This window comes from Periplaneta americana, chromosome 8 (genome assembly GCF_040183065.1).
Source record: "Periplaneta americana isolate PAMFEO1 chromosome 8, P.americana_PAMFEO1_priV1, whole genome shotgun sequence".
NCBI lineage: Eukaryota > Metazoa > Arthropoda > Insecta > Blattodea > Blattidae > Periplaneta > Periplaneta americana.
Window position 1 is genome coordinate 83,771,093 of NC_091124.1, and position 26,423 is coordinate 83,797,515.

The 26,423-nt window shown below is 34.9% G+C and overlaps 1 protein-coding gene across 7 annotated transcripts in view; it reads left to right on the forward strand.

Moving 5' to 3' along the window:
- LOC138704832 (retinol dehydrogenase 7-like) overlaps positions 1–26,423 on the forward strand; it is a 68,987-nt gene that overhangs the window by 35,712 nt on the left and 6,852 nt on the right. For 6 of the 7 annotated variants that reach the window (XM_069833131.1, XM_069833132.1, XM_069833135.1 and 3 more), the window contains exons 4-6: positions 2,136–2,318; positions 7,288–7,420; positions 15,317–15,428. In XM_069833131.1, coding sequence (XP_069689232.1) covers positions 2,136–2,318; positions 7,288–7,420; positions 15,317–15,428 — 428 coding nt within the window. The remainder of the gene's footprint in view (positions 1–2,135; positions 2,319–7,287; positions 7,421–15,316; positions 15,429–26,423) is intronic. The other variant, XM_069833138.1, reaches the window with a different exon arrangement.

Consider the following 26,423-nt stretch of genomic DNA (forward strand, 5'->3'; position numbering starts at 1 on the left):
TTGTGCAGGCGCTTGAAAATCGAGGAAAACATTTTTACCTGTACATAAACTACTGTACCGGTCAAAACAAGAATGTCACTATGATTACTCTATTCATGGCACTGGTTAGCTGGCTATTGTGAACAGTCACACATACATTATGCCACCACCAGGTCATACATGCCTTCCCTGTGATTCCGAGCGTCTACCCGCGAAATCATGTGGCTCGAGTTAGATTTCCGGTCGGGGGAAGTTACCTGGTTGAGGTTTTTCCGGAGTTTTCCCTCAACCCAATATGAGAAAATGCTGGGTAACATTCGGTGCTGGACCCCGGACTCATTTCACCGGCATTATCACCTTCATCTCATTCAGACGCTAAATAACCTGAGATATTGATAAAGCGTCATAAAATAACGTATTAAAATAAAAAAGTGATTCCGATCAGACATTAATAGAGAGCGAATGGGCTAAACAGCAGTTTATTTTCAGTATTCATCACTGGATTTCAATAATAAGGACGGCTTCAAAACAGAAGAGATTACAGACTTTCGCCACGAAGACTGAAGATTTCTTAGTAATCTGATTTCTTGTGAATAGTGTGACAAAGAGAAATATTGCCATAGATGGAACAACACTTAAATTCTGGGAAGCCTGCTGTTTTCAAGTAACACGTTCTGATCCATTAAATCTGAAATTTAAGAACTCATACACTGCTTTTGAGATATAGTACGATGATTTCTTGAGAAAACTCAGAAGTATGACACCTTACTGACCATTACCAAAGGAAAATATGATGACCTTAAAAGCCTGCCTCCATACATTCCTCCTGTGCATCAAGAGTTTTATTCTTAAATCACATTTAATGTTGAAGTACAAGATAACCCTTGAGAGTAATCTATGTTCATGTTGTGTGTAAACTAGAGAGACAACTACATCATAAAGCCCCTTGTAACGTCATTATTAAACATAATTATGGCAACAATCAGTGGTATTATTAACAAAAATTCCTAAATCATACTTGCCTAAAAATAACTTCCATAACAAGTGAGGCATGCAGCGTTGTATATATAAATTACTATTAATATGAATGAATGAATGAATGAATGAATGAATGAATGAATGAATGAATGAATGAATGAATGAATGAAGCCACTGTGTCCCATGAAGGGCTAGGGCCTGCTACAGGAGGTGTGGTTCACATGATGAGCTATTTCACGTGAACATTCACATTCACATTCACATTCACTATGTGAGATACACTAAAGTTCGTCAAATTTTAGTTCTACAGTATATGAGTTTGTTCACTATCTATCTCCACTCGTTCCTGTTGCGGGCGATGGTTGACCAGTTCCCTCCCAGCTGCTGCTTGAATGTATCTGCCCATCTTCTTCTTGGCCTGCCTTGTTTTCTCCTTCCTATGTAGAGGTCCCACATGGTTGTTTCCCGCGCCCATCTGCCTTGTTGCTGCCTTGCTACATGACCACCCCACTTCCACTTCGTTATGAGGGCTTTTTGTGTGATGTTCTCAGAAGCTGTAATTTTCTGCAGTGCCGTGTTGGAGACCTTGTCTCTCAGTGAAACGCCGACTATCTTCCTCTCCATTTTCCTTTGGCATATTTCGATGTTAATCTTTTGCGTCTCTGCGAGGGCCCAGGTTTGGCAACCGTATGTTAGCACCGGGGATACACAGGAGTTAAGAGCCTCTAGTCTGAGTCTGCGGTTTATGGACCTGTCGAGGAGTATAAACTTTAGCGCCCAGAAGGCTTTCCTGGATTGTGTTATTCTCCTTTGTATTTCTTTCTCCATCCCTTGGTTCAGTGAAACAGTCTGCTCTAGGTATATGTACAGTAATCGTCCACGTGTTCTATCTCTGTTCCTAGTGCTGAGACTATTAAATATGCTGTTGTTTAATTTTAAAGATATGATTAAATAATATAAATACTATATTAAATCGTATGTATAAACTGGACTGAAACATCAACTTATATCATGTATGATTCACAGGCATTTCCAAACTTTGTTTTTGCAATTTCTCATAACTTTCCTAATGGCACTTTACTATTATCTTGCCCCAAGACACAAAATTATATCTAAAATAAAAAATAAAGAATTTCATTTGATACTTCGTATTTTGTGTAATGACAGTGTTGTTGCAGAATTGTGGGCCGTTGTCAATAACGCAGGCATTTTAAACCCTGGAGAAATAGATTGGACTCCTATTGAAGTCTTCCACAAGATATTTGATGTGAATACCCTTGGACAAGTCAGAGTCACAAAGGCATTCTTGTCTCTACTTAAGAAGTCTAAAGGAAGAGTTGTTAACGTAATAAGTGTTGGAGGTAAGAAGAAATACTGAACTGCATTATATTTCATTCATTGAATATATAAAGACTTTAATTACTTACTTACTTACTGGCTTTTAAGGAACCCGGAGGTTCATTGCTGCCCTCACATAAGCCCGCCATTGGTCCCTATCCTGAGCAAGATTAATCCAGTCCCTACCATCATATCCCACCTCCCTCAAATCCATTTTAATAGTATCTTCCCATCTACGTCTCGGCCTCCCCAAAGGTCTTTTCCCCTCTGGCCTCCCAACTAACACTCTATATGCATTTCTGGATTCGCCCATACGTGCTACATGCCCTGCCATCAGACTTTACGTCAATTAAATCATTTACTACGAATTACGTAAGAATATAATATAAAAGTAGATAGGTTACAATGGAGTTGTATAAATACTTTTGGTTTCCGTTACATTTTCCTCAGATAAAGAGTGACTTTTTTTTTCTTTAAATGTGTAAGAGAATAGTTGCGTGTACAACACTACACTGAATATATCATATAAGACTGCACTTGTCTTGAAATTGAAAGTAAATTAATCACAAAAGATGAAGGAAGCTTTCAACATTCTAGAAGTGTATTAGCAACAGCTGTTGGTCTATTTCCACTGTACGTAGGCTACGCAGGTTACCCACCAGCATAAAATTAGAGAATTTATAATACGTATAAATCCAGACTTATGATGTAGTGAACTCCGGCCATGTGTGTAACGTAATGAAAGCGATACTGAACTCAGTCAACATTTCTGTGTTGTTTCGTCAGAACATAATAACTCTAAAAAAAAACTATTTTTAGATACAAGGATTCTTATTTTAACATTTCCTTTAAAATTCTAGTTTACATACAAATGCAAATCAAAATAACATAGATTAAGGCACTGTTTAATTATATGCACATTCTCATGCTTTTCTGCAGCTTCTAAGTAGCGTACCGGTATGTGCACATGGCAGGAAATGGCCATTTTTGACTTATCATGTTCGACCAAACACCACAGATTTATTTAATCATTTTTCATACATCTTTGCTTTCTTACTGTACAGATTTTGTTTCTATTCAGTATCTAGGAATCAGACCAATTGTAAATAATACGAGTGAGTTGTAAGAATTTTCCTAGAAATTTAACCAGTCTTCATTTCGAAAAATAAGTAAAAATGACAGGTTTGCTCAAAAATGATTTTCATTATTCTTTATTAGTAATCATTTCTCTCATAAGATGCTATAAATATAAGGATATAAACAATATACGTTATGTACATCTTTCAACGTGACAACGTTATTAGTTCGAGTTCCCATTCAGGTTATGGTATTGTCTGTGTTCTTGTTTTTAAGGGGAGGTTGTAAGCCCTATCCTCGCCGTGTTAAATTTAGCAACTTCAGGTACACTTATCTCAGAAACTATTCAATCTACATCTATGAAAATTTGCACACCTGTAGTTGTGATCTTTCTTAACCTACCGACTTTATCTTAATTTATTAGTTCAGATAAAAACCAAAAAATGTTAATTTTGATCCAAATCAGCTTACAACCTCCCGTTAAACGAATTTTAGTTGAGTGGGTAAATAGCCATAGTAGCTGATGCGCCCTTTTTAAACCTAACTAACTAACTAACTAACTAACTAACTAACTTGCATCCAAAAACGTTTTAGTAGTAGAAATTATATACAGTACATACATTTTATCTTTCCACACTAGCGGTAAGTAGAGTGGAAGCGGCAGTGCATAGCGCAACTGCCCACAATCGATCATAGAAAGACTTAAGGAGTTAGGTATAGCTTACAGCAGTAAAATTTTTGGAAATATTCAACATTCTTTTCCTCCAGTACTGTATCTTGTACAATAATGAAAATTGGTATGTGTAAGTTTACTGTCTTTCTGCTATATGAAAAAAAAAAAAAAATTTTACGATGTAAAAAAACTATTTTTTTTTTTTTTAAGAATTCAAAATGATGCCAATTTACTGTGCAGTGATGAAGCGTTTCCCTCACAACTCATAAACTTGTCAACTTTTTCATGTTCTCTCGCTTTTATTTTATTTCTGAAACTCATGTTTAAAACTACTCTTTGAACTACATTCCTTAATAAATAATTTTTTTTTTTATTTTGTGTTAGAAGGAAATACCGATATTTGACTATTTTTTAAAATATTTTTTTTTATCAGACAATCTATCAAAGGTAGAGAAGTGATCTTGGATCATATTGTAGATATGACATGCATAAATATACACAACAAATTTCATCACAGAATGTTGGATAGTTTTTTAGTTATGTGGGAAACGCTTCATCACTGCACAATGAACTGAATTTTGGAAGAAAAAAAAAATATTTTTTTTTTCCATATAGCAGAAGAACATTGTTTTACACATACTAATTTTCATTATTATACAAGATACAGTAATGGAGGAAAAAATATTGAATATTTCCAAAATTTTACTGCTGTAAACTGTACCTAACCCCTTAAGTTAATGTTTGCACCGTATTACCTACGTAAATACTCCAGCAGTCAGAATTGTCTCCACAAAATAAGTTTAACTCATAACGATGTCCATATATGAATAATTTACAAATCAAGGCAACACTAGCCATTACAAATAGCCTAGAAGTAATGGGAGTCATTTTCTAAACATAGTCATTTCATAACAAGATGTACATCATATTGAATAATCCTTCTAGTAAAATTGTAGGACTGAATATATAATATAATATTTAAATGGTTTTCTCGGTGTATAATATATTCTACACTCCGAAGTTATGAAAGACTGGGTAAAATATATCCCTGTCCTACTCATATTCTTAAATCCTTAGGACATATTCGTCGCTGTTGTACGCATGTGAGCATAGTATTTGTTTTATATAAGTGAATTTCGTTAAAATAATTAATTTTAAGCACATAGATAATAAGTTCAATTAAAATTAATTATTTAAATCGTATCTGGCATAAGTGTTGTATTAACTATAGATATAATTTGTTCTCGGATTATAGGATAAAGGTGCCTAATCCCGTGATAAAATTTCAATTGACTGCCATGGAGTTGTGGTCTCTGACTTTTATGTTTTTTAAATACATAACAGATGCCAGGAGATGTTTTCTTTTCAATTCTATTGACCACTCTCCTTTTGAATAGAAGCAGTCGACTGCAGAAGCTATTGTTCAGTGAAAGGTAGTTAACCAATAATTTTTTCTTTCTTTTGTGACCGTTCCTGAAGAAACATTTTATATTTGAGGTAAGAATTAATATAGCATTATAAAAATGATGTATTATTGTAGATTATAGTCAGCTGAATCAATGTGTATGGTTATTTAAACATTATGAGACAATAACAATGCTACAGGAGCTTTCCCATTTTCGGATTTATTTTCATATTTCTCCTTCCTGGCTCACTCGAGCTGTGATGCTAACGCTAAATTGTGAAAATTAATGTCTATGAAAGAAAATAGTTCGTGGAAATAATAATAGAAATAAGTTGTAGAAAACATAAATTATAATTATAATAAAATACTGGGAAGCGAGAAGCCTCATGCCTCTGTTTAGTTCTTTAAGATTTTCGTTCAGTTCCTTTATTAGATTTAATTTTAAGTTGTATCAAGTTAATTGTTTTAATCTTGAGGTTGTGTTTAGGTCAAAGATAAGTTATCTATGTACCTGTCATTCGAATGAATGAATGAATGAATGAATGAATGAATGAATGAATGAATGAATGAATGAATGAATGAATAAATGAATAAATAAATAATTATAATAAAATAATAGGGCATATATTTAACTTAATTACTGCTGTTGTTAGGAATATAAATAATGATAAATAACTGTGTTATAATTCAATTTATTCAAATTTAATTTTGTATTGAATTTAACTTTCAAGTATTAGCAAATTCATCAATTGATATTGTATTACATGACACTTATTATCTAGTAGCCCACTTTCATTTTATTTTGTTTATAATATATTAATATGTAATATGTGTTCCTGTAGTTACACAAATATTTTCTATGAAATTTGTCACTTAGTCCTTTTTCTATGTTGTAATTTCTTGCTTAATCTATATTAAAACAATATACCATGAATTTAAAGTGTTTTTCTAAATACACGTTTGTTTTCTGAGCAGTTAATGAGGATTATTTTAGTACAGTATCACGGAATTAGAATATCACTTACGGAATTAGGAAACCACTATCACGGAATTTGGATCCATGTCACGGATTTAGGAGCCATTGTATAACAATGAAGAACCATATATTAAATATCAAACTTGTGAAACTGTTGACACTGAATGTTGTAAAAACTCTAGCTAAAAGTCCAAATAACGTCACTTAGGTGTTATTTGAAAAAAATTCGTACAATTTTGGCAAAATAAAACAGCGACATACTTTTTATAAGTGGATTTCTTTACATACTGTATTGTTATTTTAAATAAATATATTATCATTGCTTGCGGAGTGATGGTACATAATTTGTATGCACATATGTAATAGCAATAAGATGGCATTCCTTGATTTTTTAATAAGATATATCCGGCAAAATATAAATGGGTTATTTATAGGTGAACCCTGAATCATAAGTTCAGAAAGAAGGCGTAGCTATTACAGCAATTTACTAATTTATTTATTTACTTATTTATTTATTTACTTATTTATTTACATATTTATTTATTTATTTATTTATTTATTTATTTATTTATTTATTTATTTATTTATTTATTTATTTATTTATTTATTTATGTGTAAGATGTACAGATAAATACACATAAATAAGGTGTTCAGAGGAATAAAATTATTTCATTTCCACACAACTATTTTTGCTATTTTGCTTGTAATTTTCGACTCAGTCATTTCCGGACCAGGGTTCCTTATCTTGAATTGATACATGTACCCTTCCCCATCACCCCTGAAAGTTTGTAACACTAGCCCGGAAATACCCTGTAGATTTCATACTGTATAATAAATAATTGTAATTATTTCCTTTTCTAGGTCATTTTACATTTCCTTTGTGCGTAAATTATTGCATGTCGAAGCATGCACTTGTATCATTTTCAAATGGTCTAAGGCAAGAACTGAAGAAATGGTTTATATCCGTGCATACAATTGAACCTTGGGGGTACAGGTAATTATTTCTTCTCTGTATGTTATCTTAAACATCATAAGTGAAAATAAAATAAATATTTTTCAAGAAAATGAAGATATCTTGAGATCTCTAGAGGCGTTCTTATACAATAAAAGAACTACAAGTGTCGTTAGTGATTTTATAAAATTAATACTTCCCTCCATATTCGACGCCCTGAAAGACACTAACGGTCGTTTTGAGGATGTTCGTGCATTTCTACTTAAAAACTTTCAAGTTAATTAAATATTAATTTCTTAATGTTTTGTAAATTCACATCTTTTTATCAAAGCCATCGACAAGAGAAGTGGAGCCGTCAATTCAAAGAATCTCTGAATCAAGTACAGAGCAGAGCATGAATGTATCTTACTACCCAACAGATAGAATTTCTTTTATATTTAATCGTTCGAAATTAGAGATACAAGAATCACAGATAGAGTCGAAAACACTAGCGAAATACCTGAGCATTACTCCTGATACTGTAATTAATTTTGTGCGAGATCGTGCGTATTTGCTTGTTTTCCGCACAGAACCAATACGCGATAAGTGTGAAATACCACATTCAGTATTCCCAACGTAACACACATAACAATTTCCCTCTTCTTACCGCTTAAGCGCGACATTCATTTTACTGCTTTAGGCTTTTAACATATTATTTTTAGAGACGTTTAACATAGTAATAATTATAAATTGGAAACTTACCACTGCAATTTCACCTAAATTGCAATGTTAATTATTGTTTTTAAATATTTGCAAAAATTAAGTAAAGTCTACTACTCCACGAAACTTATTGCATTCCTGATACAAGTAACATTAAGGAAGCCGTGAAAAAATCAACAAGATTCCAGATGCCGATGTTATTACTGCAATATGTTATATAAATAATATTGTTAAAATATTCAAATGAAAAATAAATCATTACATAACCTTACCGTTTGTTTTAAGTTCGCATTTATAGACTGGGGGGAAAAAAAGACAGACGTATATCACGGCCTGCTGGAGTATAGTAAACACAGAAAACATTTTATAGCAACAATGTTGAAGAAAGATATTTTGGTTTTTCCGAAGTTGCCGTCATTAAACAGAAACCAACATGGAGATTTCATTGCAACTAATTAGAAATTCGTCTTTCAGGTATGTAATAAACGATCTTCGCACAAAATAATGTACGATACACGAGTGGTATGTTTGTTTTCATGTTCTCGGAAATTAAAAAAGCTCAACTACGTTTCGCTTTTTCAATCTTTTCTTCGAACATGAAAACTTCAACATACCGCTCTTGTAACGTATATTACTATTTCAAGCCATATTAACAAAAAAACTGAGGCACCCATGCTAACATGGACACAGCTGTGTCCTCTACTTAATTCAATCGGAAATCTAAATTTTAAAATCTAACTGACAAATAGTAATCTACATCTGCCCAGCGTGGGAACACACACCCGATAAATAATGTAAAACATTCAATTTTTTTCAAAATTAAATTTTAAGGCTCATGTCGGGGTTACACTATATAAGGTAAGCGTACAAAAGGTTGACACTTAGCACATTATTTACATGAATTTTGCCTCATTACAGGCAAGTTAATTATTTATACGAGTTTGAGCAGGTAAATATCAGAGAGGAAGTACTTGCTTAGGTAAATTGGAGAATCACAAAAACAAAAGCTAATCACTCATTCATAGTGTTCTGCCCAAGGGCAGGTCTTTCACTGGAAACCCAACATTCTCCAGTCTTTCCTATTTTGTGCCTTCCTCTTTGTCTCCTCATATGATCCACATGTCGTCCATCATCTGATAACTTCTTCTGCACGAACTCTTCTCCCGTTCACCATTCCTTCCAGTGCATCTTTCAGTAGGCAGTTTATTCTCAACCAGTGACTCAGCCAATTCTTTTTCCTTTTTCTGATCAGTTTCAGCATCATTCTTCCTTCATCTACTCTTTCCAACACAGCTTTGTTTCTTATTCTGTCCATTCCACACGCTCGATCCTTCTCCATATCCACATTTCAAATGATTCTACTCGCTTCTCTTCACTTCGTCGTAATGTCCATCTTTCTGCCCCATAAAATACCATACAAAGCACTTAACTAGTCTCTTCATTAAATCTTTCTCCAGAGGTCCGCAGAAGATGCTCCTTTTTCTATTAAAAGCTTCCTTTGCCATTGCTATTCTCCTTTTGATTTCTTGACAGCAGCTCATGTTACTTATAATACATCCCAAGTATTTGAAGCTGTCCACTTGCTCTACTGCCTCATTTAAAGTTCGCAAGTTTACCTTCTTTACTTTTCTTCCTATGACCATGGTCTTCGCCTTGTTGGCATTTATCTTCATCTCATACTGCTCACAGCTGTCATTTAGCTCCAGTAGCATATCCCTTAGTATCATCTCCTCTTCTGTTAACAACACCATATCATCAGCAAATCCTATGTACTTTATTCTTCTTCTTCCTTATTATTATTATTATTATTATTATTATTATTATTATTATTATTATTATTATTATTATTATTATTATTATTCCACTCAAGAAGCAAAATGTATTCGTAATTTAATAGATAACATAAAACATCGGATAATGAAATAACAAAATAGTACGATTTAAAACGTGTTGAAAATGTGAAAATCATTTGAGCTACAGATAGTCTGTTATTTCCTCTCTATCTGCCTCATGTTCTAACAAACTAATAATTACTAGATAAATGTTGTGATGCATTTTGTCTCTAAAACTACGCAATGACACGCTGTTATAAAATCCAATCGACGCTGTATACAGAATTTCACGCACAGTGCATCGGATCCGTGGTTCTTGGAAATCACAACTTTGTAATGCAGGGACATCGCCGCGGTGAACGCCGGACGTCGAAACTGGATCGAATGATCAACAAAGCTATTAGGTCATTTTTATGTCTGGATTATGTGACCTGCTGACAGTAAACCTGCTAGTTACGTCGTCCGCTCTCTAAATCGAATTTTATTAGGATTATCCGTTTTCTACCTGTAGTCCCTTTTAATTGAGATACTTTCACCGATACTGTGTGTGCACTGATTGTATTGGGGTTTTCCCGTGGTGTGTTTCAAGGAAAAAATGTTATGTTTTATTTAACGACGCTCGTAACTGCCGAGATTAGGCCTATATCAAGAGAACTAGAGCCCTCTTGGCCTATATCAGCGTCACCGGTGTGCCAGAATTTTGTCCCGCAGGAGTTCTTTTACATGCCAGTAAATCTACTGACATGAGCACACTTAAGTGCCATCGACCTGGCCCGGGACTGAACCCGCAACCTCGGGCATAGAAGGCCAGCACTATACCAACTACGCCAACAGGCCGACTTGTTTCAAGGATTTTAGTAGCTAACTTGATGATAGTTATTGTTTCGTATGGTGATTGTGCAACTGAGTAAATACCGGAGTTATCTTGACTTGGCTCCCGCATTATGCAACATTTAGTTTTTTCTTCAGATGTATACACATACATGTTTCATGTTTTATTTAAGCCTTGGTTTTTCTGAAAAGACGCATGCGAGGTGCGAGGCGATTTTAATCCAGCCTATTTTTAACTATTGTAAATGACAGATGAAATGAAGGGATGGCAGACACTGTTGGTATATTAAAGAGGTAAACGGAAATATCCAGGGAAAAACAGTCTACATCTACCATCAGAAAATGCGACGATTGAATGGGTTAGTTCCCAGAAAAAGGTAACACAGCTGACCTTCCGCCACGCTCTTCGCACGAACTTTGAATGTGGGGCTCGAACGCGTTTCCAAAATCTTCAATTTATATATTATTTAATTAACGTTAATTTATATTCACAACTTTTCTTAGTCTTTACAGAGCTCATAAATTGGGTCATTTCTCTGATTAAGATCTACTGGGCAGAGTGCAACCATACAAATTAAAACGCTAGCACCGCCAATTAATACGCAGCACATTGTCAAGTATACCGGCTGGAAGGGAACTAAACGGGATCCTTTTGAGAGATGAATCAGGGAAGGGCGTTAAACATGAAAGTCTGATACCACTGTAGTCGTTTGAACTGTTTTTGAGATATTCATACTATTAAAAGCGAACAAACGGCAACATTACAAGTTTTCACGTAACAGTAGCGGTTGAGTCGTGTAATTATATGTATCTATGTAATTACACGAAAGTTTCAGGAACCTAACGCGTCACAGAGGGATATTGGTGTCTGTGCATTTCCTCCTTTTCGTCCTAGTCTTGCTTCCTATTTGCTTCTACCGTCACTGAATGGACGTCTTATAAAAATTATGTTTAATTAACGACGATCGCAACTGCCGAGGTTATATCAGCGTCGTCGGTGTGCTGGAATTTTGTCCCGCAGGAGTTTTTTTACATGTCAGTAAATCTATTGACATGAGCCACGGTCGATTCTAGTAGAAGGTCGGAAGGCTCAACTTGGCAACACTGTGTCGTCTGCTGTTGTCAGTCATACTGCTGTCATACTTCACTAAGACCCAATTGTATAAAACTCCCTGACTAAAGATCAACTTTGATCGAAGATCGAAAAGTGAACCGAGTTCAGACACTTCTTCTATTATATAAAACTTTTCTGCGATCAAATTACCTTGGTTCAAATGCAATCTAAGTTCACGTGAAAAGGATTTGGCAACATCGCATAAACAGGTGAAATACGTGATGCGCGGACCATGTTATACAGGTTTGTTCAGTGTTGCCGATCTAGCGACTTTAACTCTTTTTCAACAACAATTTCTTTTAACTTTTATATTGCTTAAATAGGGATTTAGTGACCTTTTTAGTACCCCATAGTGACAAAATTTAATCTTTCTTTGTTGATAATGAGAAATCTAGCGACATTACAACTACTTTTTGGCGACTTTCCGTACACACTGTTGGAGACACTGTTTTTTTTCTTTTTTGTGCAATGTAAATAATGGCGGACAATAAGAAGAAGGTTGACTGTTCTCCAAGTTGTTATCATGTTATGGTGTTTGATACTGCTAAACATAATAAAGCTTTATAAAACGACAATTTTCGTTTAGTAATACAGTTAATTGAACATTTATGAATGTATCTATCATATCCATTAACAATTAATGGTTGTTATAAACATAATATAATTATAGGTTATGTTATTTGATACTGCTGAACACGATAGAGCCTTATAAAATATAAGAATGTTTGTGTATTAAGGCAAGAAATTGAAAGAAATATATATATAAATGTACCTAACATATCTATTAATATTAATAATAATGGATATTTTATTTACACAATCTGTCACGCGTATATTTCAAACAGAAAAGAAATAACTGAACTTGGATCATCTAACTTAATCGGAGAAATTTCTTCAGTCAAAGTTGACTTTAGTTTGACACAAATTAATCTCAGATTAGACTTTATACAACACAAAATACCAAGTTCAGCTGAAAGAAGGATCAATTTAACCTCTGATCTAAGATTAAATGGTTTATACAATCGGGCCTAACAGAACAAAAGAGTTTTAATGTTAATCTAAGAAGAAACCCGTTCAAAAGTTAATCATACGTCGAACAGCCAGTATAATACATTACGGATTATAAATGGATATATACTGTCCAAATTTCACGAGAGGATACCTGCGAAGGGGAATGGTTCTTGCGGGGTGAAAGGAGAGAGTCAACTAGTAACTCAGCTCCTCTGAAGGAGCAGGTGGATGGGGATGGTGTCATTGGCCGGCTGGGACAAACAAGGCTTAGTCATTGGCCGGTCGGTTCTGTGTTGGGGTTAGTTGTAAGAGTGGGGGAAAAAACTCACATTCCTTGTTCGGATCTTCTGCTGAAGTAGTTACATATGCAACAAAGTAAAGTAGGCCTAATCCTCTTATTTTTAAAGTCTTGAATAATATAATCGTTCAACAAATTGCTGTAATTTAATACAAGGTTTCATAAAGTGTATGTCGTGTCTTCGTTATCTCTCACATGCTATAGTTTTATAAAAATATTCCATACATTATGTACAAAACTCAAACACATACAGTTCATAGGTGTGAATATTAAACACATTTTGTTACATTGTAATTTATTTAGGTCATAGACCTAATTTGGCTTTCAACCAGAATTAATGGATGTATCCAGTTAGGCTAGGCCACTTTTTTCAAACTTCAGTAATATTCATTTATAAAGAGACACTAGGAGTGCTATGCATAGACATTTCGCTAGCCCGCGCTACGAGCGTGCTAAACTAGTCCCGGCTATCGAGTGATTACTTGTACAGGATTCATATCGTATAATATCGCTAACATTGGTTTATGAATACGAAAAACTTTAGTTCGCTGATCATCCACCAGAAGCCTGCGCTAAGAATATCTATGAATATGGTCCTAGATATCTTGAAAGGAATCATATCTTTATTATTATATATTTTAATCTTATTTCCAACATCTATACGGCAGTTCTATATTGTTTATCAAAACATTATTCCATTACATTACATGCAATACTCAATAAATGTTGTACAATTTCTAGGCCTAAATGTTTAGGCCTAGGCCGTACACTATATTAAATACGTTTTATCTTACTTAAGCCTACATTTTTCACATCTTTTCTAAAAATGTCTGCAATTTTCTCTTACATACACTGGTTTACTGGCAGCTATGATACCATTCCTTGCCTTTGAATATTATTATTTAACTAGTATGTTCATAATGCCTAAAAGTATTTTATCAGTATGTTTCACTTATTCCATCGCACGTGGGCATACATCGTTTACAGAGCCAACATCAACTATATAACACTGTTTTTGAGAGTAACTTCAACAACATCTAATGATTTTCACATTTTACATAGTTTTCTTCATTAACACTGCTTGAAATCAATGTATTTACAATGCATTAGGCAATTGTTGCAATGTGAAGTACAAAATTTGAAGAAAGAGTAAAGTCCTCCTCGATTCGAAATGTAAAAATAAATATCTTGACTGTTGGCTCCTTTCTCTACCAAGTAATCAATACGAAGTAAGCAATGTAACTTTGAGGATATCCAAGATGACTAGAATATGAGGATACCTTGAAAGAGGCATAAGCTGATATGTTCAGAAGGCTGGATATATCAGCTTCAAAGCTAAACGTATCAGGATTTTGGACAACTCTAAAAAAAGGAGCTACCGGTACATCTACCGTTTCGTTTCTTTCTGGTTCTATATCGTCTGCTGTTTCAAATGTTTCCGGGGACCATTTTATAAATCCATACTTGGCTGATTTCATACCATAACTTAAAAAGAAAAACTAAGCATACCGTAAATTGTAAATAGGTACTCTTCAATACGCGAAAGCAAGGTTTAAATCGCATATACCACGCGCTCTTAAGAAGACTGATGCCTGATGCATATGTTGCCAAGTTTCCGCCTTCCGACATTCTTCTAGAGTCGACCGTGCATGAGGCTGTCGCATTTCAGCACACTTAATTGTCATCGACCTGGACCGAGATCGAACCCGCAACCTCGGGCACAGAAGGTTAGCAATCTACCGACTGCGCCATCCAGGCAGACTGAATGCACGCCTTCCTGACACACACTTTGTTACCGATCTTGAACGAAATTACGGCCAAACTGCCAATGTTACGCAACAAACTAAAAAGGACACATTTATTAGTATTTGCTTTACAAAGTCCGCAACATTATCTACTTCCCCAACGTCTTCCATTTTCCTAGAATACGTATTCAAAAATTCAACTAATAATGCTACTTTCCTCACAACACGTTCACAAAACATCATAATAACATTAGATTTATATGTTTAACTCACTGCCTTTATTCATCTCTCAAAAAGACTCTATTTCGCCCTCATTCTCCCTGTATAATACAGGGATTCGAAATATTTCTATACAATATACCAATATCAACAACACAAATCCTTATGTATACTTTTCAAATGTTTCAGAACATCAATCCTGAATGAAAGCCAAATAGACTCTTTTTGTCAAAATAATTGGGACAATACTTCGAAGACAGTCCAAAGGGAATATGGTGAAGGATACCTGGACGAAGTTAAGGTAAAGAAATAATTTTGGAGTTAAAAAGGATGAATTACAAATAGAATAGCATTGAAAATAAAACAAATGTTATAATTTGTTGCATCAGTCAATATTCGGTCTCTTGTCCCAAACAACTAAATGGATTTTGTTGGTAATTTGTATCTCTAAGTTTACAGATTCAGGAATACTGAGGATGTTTCAAAGTTACTGACGAATATTATTAACAATTTGAAACGTGGAAGGGGCAATGACAGGAATTCGGTAACTTAATTGAAATTGAAAGGATTCTTTCATCCATTTTCTCCATAAAATTAAGAATATAAATAATTTCTTATAAACAGATTTTATTTAAAAAATCGGAATTTAGTATTAGAAATCTTTCATAATAAAGTGCAATAAACCCTACAATTCCTTACCTTGTGTCACTGCGGGTGTGTGTTCATTTTTGCTATTTTCAGATTCTTAATGATTCTTACATAATAAGGAAAGGTTGTTTGTCAGATCATAAACGCTGGTAGTTCAACTCCCACTGGTTTACGAGACCCTGTATTGTACAGACCCAGAAACAAAATTTGGGCCACCTGAATTTTTCAAATTCCAGTTATAATATACTGCACATTCCCAGTGCTTACTGCTATGTTATAACTGCAACTTGGAAAATTCAGGTGGCCCAAATTTTGCTTCTAGGTCCGTAGAAGGTGGGAAGTCAATATCATTCTTGGAGCACTAAGGGCAAATGTGGACTTCCAACTTCAAAATTCACACCCGTCTAGATAACATGAGCAATCGCCTTTAACAGTTTTCTTCATGTTCATAAGGCGGTACTCCACAACATTCGCTTATAATAAGTTACAGAAAAGCATACAGCCATAGGAAAGCTATGTAATCACTTCAGAGTGAATATTATGAAGTTATTTCAATGTTATTTACAGCATAGTGATGAAAAGTTTGTGTCAAAACTGGATATCAGCAGAGGTCAGAAGATGGTGAATATTGGTTTAAAACAAGCCGGGTTATATATGGCAGCGATTTCAAAACTTGTACTAGACATTAGGCATATTACTTTAAATGTTACTGTAGCATAATTCTCCAATGACCTCTAATGCACTGCTTTGATTTATGGAGAGGCAAGTATAGCCTAATGACGAGATGAACTAAACTTTCTTCGAGACAGCAAGAGGCTCAGAACTGAAGTGGATCAAGTCCAAGAATGTTAAAAATCGGACCATTTCTACTCTTGGATAGTTAATATCCACTGGTCAACAAAATTAAACACATTTTTTGTTAAAAGATAAAGAATGGGTGATTCTTATTGCATTTTTCGTGCTGATTTCAGATCTGATTTCAAAATTTTTCTATCACCCAGGGGTTTTGAGTAATTATATGAAATGTATTTCAGACTTTTCTAGTATTGATACCTTGTAACATTTTATCTAAAATCATATTTATTTACCTAAAATGTGTGTGAAATAGACATTAGGCTATAAATTTACTTGAGAAACATCTCTTTTGAGTGCCCAGCAGTAGTGTGACAGAATATTTGGGCTCCACTTTTCCTGATAGAGCCTTTCCATTTCAGAAAAATTCTGATAAAAACGCTCCCCATGTTCGTCACCCGAAGGTTTTGAGGAAAGAAAAGATAGATGAGAATCCAAGAAGTTATTTTGAGAGTTATGACACCCAATCACTTTATAGTTCTGAATCAGCTCGCTGACAAGTTCTCTGTAATATTCTCATCTCTGGTTCCTAGAAAGTAACAGTCTGTTGAATGATCCTTATGTTCCCGGCATATCATTGGAACTGCAAAAGGCATTTGACGGGATTATTTTAGCCAACCAGTTAGGCTAATAGAATTACATGGAGCACAACAGATTTCAGGGGCCCAGTTTCTGTCCTCATCTATTTTGCGATGAAAAGAACATTTGTAAGCTGTAAATTACTGGTGTAGTAAAATTCGCCTGTGTGATTTCAAAGTTAATTAACTACAAACGAAATAAAAATTGTTTGTGATTTGCACAGTATTTCGAGGTATGTTTCACTTTATAAGATACTTTTACCACACTTAAAATTAGGACAAAGAAAACACGGGTTATGAAACTTGTTTCATGTTTGTAAGTTCCAACTCAACTGAAAATTAATAAGGAATAAAATTCACTTTTATGAATTCTGACTTCACAGGCAACAGTGATCTAAAGTTATAGGTCAATTGTTAAAGCAATAAAATAAAATATTTGAAATATTTTCTTTCCATTAGCATGTTAAGGACTGTATATATCAATAAAAATAAATCAATTTTTCTAAAATTACAAAAAAAAAAAAAAAAATGGCGGATGGTAGAAAAATTCTGGCTTCATTTTTGGAATCAGCAGATGACATTACATAAGAAACAGCAGGAATTGTACATTTAAGAAAATCATTGATGACTGTGTTATTAATAATTATTCATGGTAGTAGTGTGAAGTTGGTCCATATTAAAATTTAACAACGAGTTTGCAGGGTGCATTAGTCACTAGAATGTTTTGTGTAATAGTCCACTCTAGCACGCTGGTTTTCCATTCAGGCGGCCCGGGTCAGATCCCTTGCCAAGTATTGATGGCATTTTTGTACACAAAGCAGACATTGCAGAGTTTTCTTGAGGTACTCCCGTTTCCATCTATCTTTCCACCAACATACTTCACCTTCCTCATTTCATCTATCACCTGCAATAGTAAAAATAGGCTGGAGTGAAGTCTTTGAGGGGTAGTACGAGTTTCCAGTGCTGATATAGGAATGACTTGGTGCTCCGTGCCCCCCGGAACTTTTAACAGGCTGTTCGTGTGCGGACGACACCTGACTCTATCAGATACTTAGGCAGGATGGCAAAATTGTCAGCGTCGGCCGATCAGGAAGAACTTGGGAGGAAACTCTGAGGCTTATCAAACTATTCGTCCACGAAATGGGACCTGGCTTTATCAAGACCTGAGACATGATGGCCTTCCTGTCAGCGTCGGATTCACGAATACCACCCAGGCCACCTACTGAACTTGGGCAATCATCGTGTGTGTGTGTGTGTGTGTGTGTGTATATATATATATATATATATATATATATATATATATATATATATATATATGGCGTACAATGGGCCAAAGCATGTCCTCGAAAAGTCAAGCCAAAGCAATAGTTCACTCTGAATAATTTCAATGGAAAAATTGTTCCGGGGCCGTTTATCGTTCTCGGGACCTTTCGCTTGGCGCACGAACGCTCTACGGACTGAGCTACCCAGGAACTACACCTGACACCGTCTCAATTTTTCCTTTATATCCTCACACCTCAAGTGAGCTGACAAGGCGCCAGGAACCCAATTTTGAGTGCACACAAACTCTGTGTGTCTTGGCCAAGAGTCGTCTCATTCCTTTTTTTTTTTTTTTTTGGGAAACTGTACGAATACGGATTAGACGGGGCGGCGTTGATTTTGTTTAAAATGCCGCTAAAGTTGAAGTTTTCGGACTGATAACAATTATTTTTGGCATACCTACATGGAAACTAATGGTTTTCATAACACATTATTGATTACGCGTACAGCAAGAACATTGTTATGATTCATTTTTCCGTACGAGTACCACAAAGTTGTCATAGTAATATAAACAGTTATTGTGAAAGATTATGAAAACTATAACGTCTCAGTATATCATCACATCGCCAACTATGAGCATAGAAATTGTAGTCAAGCCTCCTAGTTAAGACAGCTATACAGTATATATTATAGCCCTCTTGCTCTTAGTCTACTAAAAATTAGAGTTTGGCAACACGATTCTTTTTCAGAAGTCGATTCCAATGATTCAACTATACATTACGAATCGTTTCTAACGATTCGTTCACGATTCTTCCCGATCTGCGATTCCAAGTATTCTTTTGAATCGTCAACGAACGATTCACAGGACTCTTCTCTTTGCAAACCACGGGTAGAACAAAATCATCCTACATCTCTCACATAGATGGCATGAGAGGCGAGACATTGGATGGTCTCTTTCTGATTGGCTGGAACCATTCATCATGACTTCCATTACTACAAAATTATCCAAGATAGTGTTTCGTAATTATAATTTATTAACTCAATCTTACTATCAAGTACATTTTTTGCTTTACATCTCTAACTATGCAAATTTCAGGTACGTGTTCATTATTTTTCACACTTAACAAATGCAGTATTTGGATTCCACTCTTAAATCTTTCTTTAATCATTTATTTAATTATTTGTTTCATAAGGGTTAGAAATATTTGCTTATTGTCAGTTGCGTTTATCTTGAACTATTCAACCCAACCTTGTTAATCTTTCGTCTCTACTTGCTCGGAACAGGGTTGCCAGATAAAGGAAACACAACCGTCGCACAGTGGGGTATTTGCACCAAAAAGTTGGCCAAAATTATTATAGTGTTCTAATCACATTTAATTGGGATAATATATTAAATTAGGATGTAATAAGGGATTTATGGCACTTGTAGAAAGATACAAAATGTATTTTATGTTATTCCTTGATATTTATCCAAATTCTTTATTTATTACTTAAGCCGCAGAAACTTCGAGGTTATATTCCGACTAATGTGATTCCCTATACAAACAGATCACAATCACAGAAAGAATAACCCAATGTAGTAATGTCGGGTGACCTCGGTGGCCAATAAATGACTCCACTCCGACCGATCCAACGTCCAGGATACGTTTCACTGATCTTACTACAACCTAATGTCGTTTTGGTTGGGTCCGCATATGAGTTCTAATGAAGGACATGAGACTGCCGTCCGTGATTTTCAAACAGCTGTAGGCTATGTCAGATTCTGTTAAGAACAGGGCAATTGTTTGTAGAAACTCTTTTTTCAGAATCACCAATATTATCACTCCTCACACCATATACTTTTGCTCCTGACCCATCCTGTATAATTAATATGCTAATATAATTTCCAAACAAGTTAACACTGATTATATAATGTATGTAATTATGCAAGTATAAATATTAATATAAAAATACATAGGTGGTTTTCATCTCATGAATATATATTTTAAAGTTATTTTTGTAGCTAAGAATTTAGCTCACTTTCACTTTATCAGATACTTTACCAATGAGATTATTCCTATCATTTCTCATCAGAAGACTCTTCAGCTTCACTTGCAGTTACTTTTTTTCATTTTGATCAGCAGAAATCATAAAGAAAGTAGTAGCATTTCTGTGTTTTATTTTAAAATGGTTTCGTTCTCTTCCTCATATCATGCTTGTGAGCAGAGGATCTGAGCTAAGCAGCAGCCTGTTAATTATATCTAGGTTACATGATTCTCTGGAAAACTTCCTAGCATAATTCTGGCGGTAGGAATGGAAGTGCTTATTCCTTGCTTCAGCTGCTGCTTCCTTTTGACAGTTGCCCATTTCTTAAAAGAGCATTTTCAATTATAGCTGGGTCGTGAATTAAAATCTTATGCATTGTGGGGGTCATTGGATGCCACGATTACAGCTTAACATATAGATTTACTGTATCTATGGCGTAAGCAGCGAATTTCTAAATATCAACTTTATGCCCACTTGATACAACTTCTAAAATTACAGTTAATGTATATTATTTAATAATAGAACAGATAATGAAGGAACAATAAGACACATAAATAGCAGGAGACAAAGTAAATTACTAGCTTCCACAAACATAGAAAGAGCTGGTGGAGATGAAACTGCCCTCTTTTTTCTTGTGAACTGCTGGAGTACGCCTTCCTGTATTTTGTGGCTCACTTAGGAGATTTAGTAATTTCGTTAACTTTTGGTGCGTGTGGTTTTACAGAGGCTCGCAACAATATCTGGGTGGCAAAAATTAATTCCTCAGTGTTTACTATTTATCTAAGTCCTTGTGTCTTCCTTCTTTTACTTCGTTCACTAGGGTCTCTGAAAGAATTTTGTGGGCCGTATCGATCGTGTCGTGGCCGTTGTCTTGCTTTTGGTAGGCCTAACTCCAAGGTCCCTTGAAGTCAGCTTTCATTCTTTTTTCTGAATAAATAATCTTTCCTGTGTGCATTCAACCATCTCATTTTTTAACTCTGCTTTCACATACGAAAATGTATGTTTAAAAGCGTTAACTTGTTCCTCTGAACAATTCTCTTGCATTAACACGATTTTTTCTATGTATTCAAATTTTTTCTTCATATCACAGTCTTTTTTGCTCTTGCATGATATCATATAACTGGTTCCTTAACAAAATTTTGATTGTAGATGGACCTAGTGAAAAAAATAAAATATTTATTTGTAGCAGATTAAAAAATTGAAAATTAGTGTTCGTAACAAAAATGTATACAAATATAAATTTCGCACGATATCGCAGCCAATTTCTTTTCTATTACATACCCAGAGATCTAGTCTTTGTTATAACACAAGAAGAAACATCGGGACTCACCCTGAAGTGCACTAAATCATTAAACGAAAACTTACGTTCGTAAAAAAAAAATACTGAAATATAGGTGGTTTTCTAACCGCAATAACTTCTTAAAGATATTTTATATAAGCATAAAAATCGCTCAAAAGTGAAGTACATACTTTGCTGAGAAGGATCCATCTTCTAACAAGAAATACTGTGTCTTTAAAACTAGAAAAACAATAATGAACTTGTGAACTTGCGCAGAGCGCCAAGACGATACATGTATAGTGTCACAAACATTCAACTTTGGACTGAGCTGACGGCCACATAATCAAGTAGATGAAACACAGACTTTTATTTTATTGCTCTCCCACTATTTACTTCTTCCAGGCAGCAAGAATTTCAGGGGTAGGACAACATTGACAATATCGACTTTTCTGTGCGTCGTACCAACTTATGAAAAATGTCGTACTTCAGCATAAAATTCTCGTAATACATTTCTCACCTTACTATTTTTGTACATATAGTGTACTGTACAAATATATTTTACAATACACTAAAAAAGTAATTCATAGGCCTATTTATAATTATACCAGCAAATTTTTGTTCAAATGAATATTACCAATTAATTTTCACAGCCACAATGACATTTAACATTCAAACAAATCACCATTTCTTCAACAACACTGTTAACTCCGTAAAGCATGCACGATGACGCTTGGTCAGAAACATCATTATACTGAAAGTCACCAGAAACTTGTCCTTGCCCAGCGCGACGGAGATATTTATGCTAATATTAATCAATGCTTCAGCTGATAATTACATCAAATTAATCCACTTGCAGTTCACTCAAATCCGACACTGCTATAATATCGGCGCGTTTAGACTTCATAATCCTACTGCTGTACTATTGATAAAAGACTTCCATTACCGAATATATAAGGAAGATAGCAAATCTCTGAACTCGTAATAATTTGACATAACCCGCAGTACAATGAAACCTAGAGCTGAAGATGATCAATTATTACTTGTATGGCAAGCGTAGCCACCATATCGATTTTCAAAATATCTTTTATATCTTTGAAGCATGTTTTTTCATATCAGTCAACGACAAACTGAATGTAGGAAACTTGTCTAAAAAGGGACGAATTAACCTTTCATTTTATTTGAATTATAGGTTATAAGTTTAAAAATAATTTTGTTTCTTCATTAAAATAGTCGTACAAAATAGTGTACGACATAGAGTTCGGTCGACATCGTACAATTAGTCAAAATAGTCGTATGCGTACGACTGTAGTCGTACGTATGGCAACCCTGGCTCGGAAATATTCGGCACGGTTCGTATATGACAGGTGACAGGTTATCTCAAAGAAGTAAATAGAACGCATGGCGATTCGTTACTATTGTTCTGAACCAAGATTCGTTACGATTCTTTTGAACGACGATTCGTTGATACCACGAATCGATTCTTACGATTCATTATTATTAGTTGTTCGAATCAGAGCCTTCTTCAGTTACAAGCCGGAACCATACGTCGGTAACACTATAATTAACTGTCAAACGGAGGCCTACTGTCAGAACACGTGTTTGTGCTAATGCCGATTTTCAATGTAAATTAATGTTACAATATAGGCCTAGTGTGTCCATGAAATTATGTTCGCGGTCGTACCAAACGTTAATTGTTGATGTATTATAAACTAAATGCGTGTTGGCGATAAAAACAAGACAATAAATGAAAATATGGCTGCAGTCTTTGGAAATTTTTACGGTTATTATTAATGACAAAATGATTGAACAATTCTTCTAAATATTAAATATTGCATAAACTATATTTTGATAGTCTTACTTGTGGTTTGTGGTGTATCACAATTCTAGCCACATTTTTGGGTCTCGCCTGTTATATCAATACAGTTACGCCGTTGATTTTCAAGTTCATTGTAAACAGCTGTTTTGTGATCCCATAAATGTTGCAGTTTTGTTGAAGATTCGGAATCCCTGATATACGTCAAAACTGTCTATATTTGTAGATGCATACACTCACTTTTGTTGGTTTTCAAGGTTTGTTTATTAATATTATTTCTTTTGTAATAAAGTTATAAACATGCTTCTTTTCACTTCGTATGTACAGGATTTAAGTTCCCCGAGTTTACGCTAAGTGGTACATACTTAATAATGATGTGTTTTGTTACGTATTATGTTGAAGGTATGTTTCTTCATTTTTTCATATATCTTTATACTTGGCCTTGGCCTATTTAAAATTATATTTTAGAAAATTTGTAATAAATAATTTAGGACAACAGTAGGCTATTGTTATGGTGATTGGCGGGGTACAAACTAAAACTGGATTCCTGGGCATCTGAAATATTTATAGAAAAGCACGAAAGATAATCACATGAAATTAAAATGTATATGAAATCCTAGACCTTTCACGTCAGAGGTGACATTGTCAATTTACTACCCACATATTGGTTAATTGCTTGGAATAGGGTACTGCGAAAGTACGTCGTTATTTTATTTATTTTTGGTACAAGTAACATTTCTTTAAGTATTTATTTATTTTTCCCTTGTACCATCAATAAAAAACACGTATTTTTTTTATTTATTTTTTTTTTAAGTTATAAGTGGCTGTATGCAAGTACTTACGCGGTATTCTGAAACTCAAATAAAATACCATTTCGGATTCCGTAATAAATTACGTACATCAATACACTGAATCTTGATCATATGCACTTAGTTTTGTATCAATTAATGTCGAAAATGTACATGTGACAACGAAATCAAAGCACTAAATCGTCAAACGTCATGCCTTTATTTCGCCTCCGCCCGCCTCCACTCAGCGTTGCCAAACCTACCCATGCTCCGGCTTGTAACTGAAGATGGCTCTGTTCGAATCGATCGAACTCTACTAGAAATGCTAACAGAAAATCTTACTTAGCTTTATTACAGAAACAGAAATAACACACAAACAATTTCGTAGTCACAGCTTAAAACATCAGATCTGTAACCGCAACATGCCTTAAGTCCAATGGCTACACTATCTATGAAGAAGTCCATGGAATAGCGGATACCGGAAGTCATCGGCGTTTTGATATTATAACATTTAAACCTGGAGAGACAAAGGTTATATCACAGTCTAATATATACAATCACGAAGCTTGAGTTGTGAGGGTGCTAGGAACAATAGACTATGCGGGTACTATTTCGCATTGTCTGTAATGAGGCGACATCAGCGATCCTAGTGGTTAGAAATTATCTATGGATGCATATTTACTACGTATTGAACTTCGTGACTGTATATACTAGACTGTGGTTATATTCTGGATCCGACCATCAGATTCGAGACGCATCAGAATCAACCCGAGGAGGTTAGCCTAGAGAAAAGGACAATTTATGAACCAACCATCTCTTATTACAGAACATCATATAAACTCAGGGATATAGAAGTTATCGGATTAATGGTGGACACTAAAGGGACCATAACAAAGTGTCATTCTGTCATAAATTTGGGGTCCTAACAACAACAATTAAGGAAATTTTTATGATAGCTTTGAAGGGTTTTCTGCAGATTTTAAGGCGACACTTGTATTCCAATTCAAATTAAAGTTGAATTTTTCTCATTCTATATTTTATCTGTATTTTTTATTTTACTTCAAATTTTCATAATGTGAAATGTTATTTACTGTAAATTTTAGTTTATTTAAACAAATTTCTTGTAAGACATTTTTAATGTCACCTTAAATGTTACTGTTTAACATTGCAAATCAAGCTTTCAGGAATAACTCCCTGTAAAGTTAACTTGAATAATTTAGAGGGAAAAATTGTTCCGGGGCCAGGTATCGAACCCGGGACCTTTGGTTAAACGTACCAACGCTCTCCCAACTGAGCTACCCGGGAACTCTACCCGACACCGATAAATTTTTCCCTCTATATCCACAGATCTCAAAGTGGGCTGACAATCGTCAAGCAACCAACATTGAGTGCACACTAACTCTGTGTGACTTAAATTGTGGTTTTCTGTTACGTACAGTGACGTGTATTATGCAAATCAAGCTTTCAGGAATAACTCCCTGTAAAGTTAATTTGAATAATTTCGAGGGAAAAATTGTTCCGGGGCCGGGTATCGAACCCGGTACCTTTCGTTAAGCGTACCAACGCTCTCCCAACTGAGCTACCCGGGAACTCTACCCGACACCGATCCAATTTTTCCCCTCTATATCCACAGGCCTGAAAGTGGCCTGACAACCGTCAAGCAACCAACATTGAGTGCACACTAACTCTGTGTGACTTAAATTGTGGTTTTCTGTTACGTACAGTGACGTGTATTATGCAAATCAAGCTTTCAGGAATAACTCCCTGTAAAGTTAATTCGGTGTCGGGTAGAGTTCCCGGATAGCTTAGTTGGGAGAGCGTTGTTACGTTTAACCAAAGGTCCCGGGTTCGATACCCGGCCCCGGAACAATTTTTCCCTCGAAATTATTCACTGTTTGACATTCTTTGTCTTTAGCAATCTCACCAAGTTGAGGAAGACTAAATATTATTATATAGCAGACATACCTTTTGATTGAAAAACGAAAGCATTACATGTTCTGTTAGACTAATAATAATTCTACACTGTTACATCTCGTCCATTCCATTAGATTTT